This window comes from Pseudorca crassidens, chromosome 18 (genome assembly GCF_039906515.1).
Source record: "Pseudorca crassidens isolate mPseCra1 chromosome 18, mPseCra1.hap1, whole genome shotgun sequence".
NCBI classification, from domain to species: domain Eukaryota; kingdom Metazoa; phylum Chordata; class Mammalia; order Artiodactyla; family Delphinidae; genus Pseudorca; species Pseudorca crassidens.
In genome coordinates, this window is record NC_090313.1 from 33312754 (window position 1) to 33320017 (window position 7264).

Below are 7264 nucleotides of genomic sequence, written 5' to 3' on the forward strand. Positions count from 1 at the left end.
AGCTGTGACGAATACCATGGCAATTTCCCAGATAAGATTGTATCCGAGTAGGGGCTACATTTCCTTCAGAGTTGCAGAGGTCATTATTATTCTTTGGAGAGGAATTCTGAGGAGGAAATAGCTGATTTAAACGCCTGCTGTCAGTTGCCAAAGAAATTGTTACAAAATACTGCTATAATGATGTGGAAAACTGCCCATTGCATTGGATTCCACATTTTTTGTGCTCCCTCCTGTTCATCCTCCGAGATTTCCCTCTTAGCTAACTGAGTGTGTGAAGATTGGTGCTCTAAAAGCCCCGTAACTTGGAGTCTCATTCTGAGTCCTTTGGCATTTCATATTATGGTTGCTCAACCATTTTTCACGACCACTCAAGCTTTCACGAGGTCTTCTAAAAGACTGTGCAAAGCCCAGAAATACTCACTCAGGCCCACCTTGCCTGCGCCCGCCCGGAGCCAGCGGTCCTTCACGTACCCCGCATCCAGTGAGACGCGCTGCGCACCGACAGAGCGGACATGGGCAAAGCGATGGTGGCCAGGCTTGGACTGGGGCTGCTGCTTCTGGCACTGCTCTTACCTACGCAGATTTATTCAAATCAAACAACTGTTGTAACGCCTTCAAGTAATTCCTCCCAGCATACCTCAGCTGCCCCCAATCCAGCGAATGCCACCACCAAGGCAAGTGCCGGTACTCTGCAGTCAACAGCCGGTCTCTTGGTGATCTCGTTCTCCCTTCTACATCTCTACTGTTAAGAGACTCAGGCCAAGAAACATCTGTACTTCCCATCCTCTAAACCCAATTCAGATGGCATCCAGACAGCCAGTGTGACAAGGGAAAAAAGAACAGGTCTTCGTTGAATGAATCTGCTAGTTCCACACCTTATTTTATTGACAGAAACTGTTGAGGATCCCAAATTTGATTGGTTTGAAGAGCATGTGAAGGGTTTGACTAGATGACGAATGCCAATATTAAATCTGCTGGAGTTTCCTGTACAAGATGAAGAGAGACAACATCCAAAATTAGTTAAGAGATGATTTCCTTAAATGTGGCTTAAGAAGTATGGACACATAAAACTCTACCTTGAAAGTGAGAATAGATTTTATCTTACCTAGAGATAAAGAATGGGATGTGGAACAGAGATTCAGTTTTCATTTGTTCATTAAATTTATAAGGTCATAAAACAATGAGGTAAAACAAAGCTTCTGTGATATGTACATTAGAAGGAACTTCCAGGTGTTACTGTAAATCCTCAATGTGTTGTTTCAGCAGTACTAATTTAATGCTGATGTACTCTAGAGAAAATTTTATGTTAAGCTATTGCTGTTCTCTTGGGAACTGAACTCTTTCTTTCCCTTGGGGTTTGGGTTTGACATTGCATTTGAATTTTTATATAGTCATTGATATGTACCAGGGCAATGATGGATTGGAATCTACCCCAAATCCAAGCATAATGAGTACATTTTGCTTATATATTTATCAACTATTCTTATTCAAAAAGAGCAGTAGATTCATTTAGCTAAACAGATAACAAAGAGTAGAATTACATTGATCTCAACTAATTCAAAATGCTTTTTATTTCTGCATATGTCGGATACTTTTTACAGTTTAAAAAATGATCTGTTTTGAAGGTAAGATTGACAAATCTTGAAATTAAAAAGGCAAATATGTGAAGGAGCTAAACTATAAATCAGATATATTTGGCAAGGGAAGACTGGAAGCTTGCTTACATTAAATTCAGAAAAACTTTTGTACTCTTTTCTGTAAATACTTCTTTTTAAACTGAATCAGAATAGCCACATTTGGAACACTTTATGTTATCATTCAATATTTTTAGATAGTTAGAACCTGGTCCTAAGCCTAAAATGGGCTTGATTTTGGAAAGTAAATCTTTTCACAACTGCCTTGATGCACAGAAACCTTTTTAAAAATAGACACTCCCTAAAGTCTTTTGTTCGCATGGTCACACACTGATGCTTAGATGTTCTGAAATCTAATATGGCCACAGTAGTCTTGATAACCAGTCATTTTTTTTCCATCTTTAGAAATCTACACTGGAACAACCATATCCAACAGATCTCAAGCTACTGTGTGTGTGAATGAACATTCTCTTTTGTTTCATGCCTGAATGCTGTACATCTATTTTGGATTGTATATTGTGTTTGTGTATTTATGCTTTGATTCATAGTAACTTCTCTTGTTATGGAATTGATTTGCATTAAACACAAACTGTAAATAAAAAAAAAAAAAGAAATACCCACTCAGCCTATATATTAAATTTCATTCATTCAACAAGTACTTGTAGGACTTCCCTGGTGGTGCAGTTGTTAGGAATCAGCCTGCCAAAGCAGGGGACACAGGTTCGATCCCTAGTTCGAGAAGATCCCACACGCTGTGGAGCAACTAAGCCTGTGTGCCACAACTACTGAGCCCACGTGCTGCAACTACTGAAGCCCTTGTGCTCTGCAACAAGAGAAGCCACCGCAATGAGAAGCCCAAGCACCATAACAAAGAGAAGTCCCGGCTCACCACAACTAGAGAAAGCCCGCATGCAGAAAAGAAGACCCAACTCTGCCAAAAATTAAAAACAAACAAACAAAACAAAACAAGTACTTGTAGAATATTCATTATTTTTTCCACATATGAGAAGGTGGTATAAGGTAGTGGTTCCAAGCAGAGTTTCTGGAGTCAAATCTTCTAGATTCTAAGCCTGGCTCCGCCAGGATTACTAGCTGTGTGACCTTGTTATGTGACAGTTGTGTGACCTAGGACAAGTTACATAAGTTTCCACATCTGTATAAAAGGCCCAATAGTAGTACCTACCTCATAGGGTTGAAATGAGGATTAAATGAATTCATATTTGTGAGGGGCTAAAGATAATAATAGCTCATAGTAAGTGTTCATTAATATGTTCATTACATCTATAAAGAAGATAACAAATTTGCAGTCTAAGAGAAGACAGATACAAGAGTAACATAAAACAAGATAGAGTTCATCCTAGAGACCAGCAAAACCCTTGAACAAAAAAAATGCTTGAAGCAAATGAAGAAAAAGTAAAAGTGGGAAAAATTTGATGGTATAAAAGTTCAAACTTTCAGACAAACACAAAAATACCATAAAAATCCACAGGCAACAAAACAGAGGAAAAATACTTGCCACACCTTCGGTTGACAAGGATTAGCATCCTGCATCTAGGCAACTCGTGGAGGGGGGGGAGGATATATACATGTGAAACCTTAGGACAGGAGTTTCAGAGCCTCAGAGGAAGATGCTGATTGCAAGTTAAAGTGTTTGAATTAAATTTGATTGAAAAGAAAAAGGTGGCAAAGTTTTCTAGAAATGGAACTGTTCCTAAGGAAGATTAATCTGGCAGCAGCAGGTCAGGTCGTTTGGAGAGTAAAGACCAGTTGGATGCTGACAAGATCAGGTGAAAGGTGGTGTCATCCTCACCTGGGAACTCCAAGGAGAGGATGATCATAAACATTCTCTTGGGTCAATAAGTGCTTGACGATGACTGAGGTTTTCTGAGGTTTCAGAGCCCACATAATTGGAAAAATGGTGGTTAGTAAAGTTAAGATGGGAGCAGAAGTGGATTTGGGGGGAAGCTGATGGGTTTGTTTCTGAAACTACATAAGTGTAAGGTATCTGCTTTGAAATTAGAGAAAGAGAGGTTAACATCTGGTTGGAAATGCAAGTTCAGACCTCTAACGAAAATATAAACCAAGAGATATAGAATTAGGATTCATCCTAAAACAAGCTGAGGCCAGGGGCATAGGTAAGATCACAGAGTATTTCCCCTGAGTGGGAGTGGAGGCCAGAGGATCACAGTGGGAAAGGGCTTATTGAAAATACAGTTTCCTAGACCCCATTCATCCTTACTTAACCAGAATTAGGAGATAACATTAAGGACTCTATATTTTTAACAAGTTGTTAACATTTATCTAATAAACGTTAAAGTTTAAGACCCTGCTTCAGAGCATGAAGGATGACGAGAAAAAAACCAAGATGGTTAAAAGGTATCAAGTAAATCTTGCTGGTATCGTTAAGGAAGAAGGAACTCATGAGGATCGGGTATCAAATCTTCAACTGGATCATAGGAGAAATGGAAAGAGGCTTTTGGTTTGTATTATATTAGGAAACAATCAAAGACCTTCCTTCTCCACTAAGGTGAAGGATTGAAGGGGTAGAGAGAAAGTGGAGATAATTGAAGACATCACTTTCCTGAAATTTGACAGCAGAAGAAAGAATAAGAGAAAATGTTGGCTTGTGGCTGTAACAGAATTAAGGGTGAGACTTGTATTTAAGAGTGAGTGGGGAAAGATAGACAAGATGAAAAGGCAGAGGGCTATGGACCAGATGCAGGAACAAGATAAAACCCCAGAAAAACAACTAAATGAAGTGGAGATAGGAAACCTTCCAGAAAAAGAATTCAGAATAATGATAGTGAAGATGATCCAGGACCTCGGAAAAATAATGGAGGCAAAGATCGAGAAGATGCAAGAAATGTTTAACAAAGACCTAGAAGAATTAAAGAACAAACAAACAGAGATGAACAATACAATAACTGAAATGAAAACTACACTAGAAGGAATCAATAGCAGAATAACTGAGGCAGAAGAACGAATAAGTGGCCTGGAAGACAGAAAGGTGGAATTCACTGCTTCGGGACAGAATAAAGAAAAAAGAATGAAAAGACATGAAGACAGCCTAAGAGATCTCTGAGACAACATTAAACTCAACAACATTTGCATTATAGGGGTCCCAAAGGAGAAGAGAGAGAGAAAGGACCAGAGAAAATATTTGAAGAGATTATAGTTGAAAATTTCCCTAACATGGGAAAAGAAATAGCCACCCAATCCAGGAGGCGCGGTGAGGCCCATATAGGATAAGCCCAAAGAGAAAGACACTGAGACACATAGTAATCAAATTGGCAAAAAATTAGGCAAAGAAAAATTATTAAAAGCAACAAGGGAAAAATGACAACATACAAAGGAACTCCCATAAGGTTAACAGCTAATTTCTTAGCAGAAACTCTACAAGTCAGAAGGGAATGGCATGATATACTTAAAGTGATGAAAGGGAAGAACCTACAACCAAGATGACTCTACCCGGCAAGGATCTCATTCAGATTCGATGCAGAAATCAAAAGCTTTACAGACAAGCAAAAATTAACAGAATTCAGCACCACAAAACCAACTCTACAACAAATGCTAAAGGAACTTCTCTAAGTGGGAAACACAAGAGAAGAAAAGGACCTACAAAAACAAACTCAAAACAATTGAGAAAATGGTCATAGGAACATACACATCAATGATTACCTTAAACGTGAATGGATTAAATGCTCCAACCAAAACACACAGGCTTGCTAAATGGATACAAAAACAAGACCCATATATATGCTGTCTACAAGAGACCCACTGCAGACCTAGGGACACATAAAGACTGAAAGGGAGGGGATGGAAAAAGATATTCCATGCAAATGGAAATCAAAAGAAAGCTGGAGTAGCAATTCTCATATCAGATAAAATAGACTTGAAAATAAAGAATGTTACAAGAGACAAGGAAGAGCATTACATAATAATCAAGGGATCAATCCAAGAAGAAGATATAACAATTATAAATGTATATGCACCCAACATAGGAGCACCTCAATACATAAGGCAACTGCTAACTGCTATAAAAGAGGAAATTGACAGTAACAAAATAATAGTGGGGGACTTTTAACACCTCACTTACACCAATGGACAGATCATGCGAAATGAAAATAAATAAGGAAACAGAAGCTTTACATGACACAATAGACCAGAGAGACTTAATTGATATTTATAGGACATTCCATCCAAAAACAGCAGATTACACTTTCTTCTCAAGTGTGCATGGAACATTCTCCAGGATAGATCACATCTTGGGTCACAAATCAAGCCTCAGTAAATTTAAGAAAATTGAAATCATATCAAGCATCTTTTCTGACCACAACACTATGAGATTAGACATGAATTACAGGGAAAAAATCGTAAAAAACACAAACACATGGAGGCTAAACAATACGTTACTAGATGACCAAGAGATCACTGAAGAAATCAAAGAGGAAATCAAAAAATACCTAGAGACAAATGGCAATGAAAACATGATGATCCAAAACCTAAGGGATGCAGCAAAAGCATTTCCAAGAGGGAATTTTATAGCAATACAATCCTACCTCAAGAAACAAGAAAAATCTCAAATAAATAACCCAACCTTACACCTAAAGGAATTAGAGAAAGAAAAACAAACAAAACCCAAAGTTAGCAGAAGGAAAGGAATCATAAAGATCAGATAAGAAATAAATGAAATAGAAACAAAGAAAACAATAGCAAAGATCAATAAAACTAAAAGCTGGTTCTTTGAGAAGATAAACAAAATTGATAAACCATTAGCCAGACTCATCAAGAAAAAGAGGGAGAGGACTCAAATCAATAAAATTAGAAATGAAAAAGGAGAAGTTACAACAGACACCGCAGAAGTACAAAGCATCCTAAGAGACTACTACAAGCAACTCTATGCCAATAAAATGCACAACCTGGAAGAAATGGACAAACTCTTAGAAAGGTATAACCTTCCAAGACTGAACCAGGAAGAAATAGAAAATATGAACAGACCAATCACAAGTAATGAAATTGAAACTGTGATTAAAAATCTTCCAACAAACAAAAGTCCAGAACCAGATGGCTTCACAGGTGAACTATATCAAACATTTAGAGAAGAGCTAACACCCATCCTTCTCAAACTCTTCCAAAAAACTGTAGAGGAAGGAACACTCCCAAACTCCTTCTATGAGGCCACCATCACCCTGATACCAAAACCAGACAAAGATACTACAAAAAAAGAAAATTACAGACCAATATCACTGATGAATATAGGTGTAAATATCCTCAACAAAATACTAGAAAACAGAATCCAACGACACATTAAAAGGATCATATACCATGATCAAGTGGGCTTTATCCCAGGAATGCAAGGATTCTTCAATATATGCAAATAAATCAATGTGATACACCATATTAACAAACTGAAGAATAAAAACCATATGATCATCTCAATAGATGAAGAAAAAACCTTTTGACGAAATTCAACACCCATTTATGATAAAGACTCTCCAGAGAGTGGGCATAGAGGGAACCTACCTCAACATAATAAAGGCCATATACAACAAACCCACAGCAAACATCATTCTCAATGGTGAAAAACTGAAAGCATCTCCTCTAAGATCAGGAATGAGACAAGGATGTCC

General features: G+C 37.8%; 1 protein-coding gene across 1 annotated transcript; it reads left to right on the forward strand.

Annotated features, from left to right (window-relative positions):
• Positions 1 to 473: 473 nt before the first annotated feature.
• LOC137211437 (signal transducer CD24-like) lies at positions 474 to 2232 on the forward strand. The gene has a single exon (XM_067713909.1). It carries the CDS (start codon positions 513 to 515, stop codon positions 747 to 749), a length of 237 nt encoding a protein of 78 aa, XP_067570010.1. The 5' UTR covers positions 474 to 512; the 3' UTR covers positions 750 to 2232.
• The last annotated feature ends 5032 nt before the right edge of the window (positions 2233 to 7264 follow it).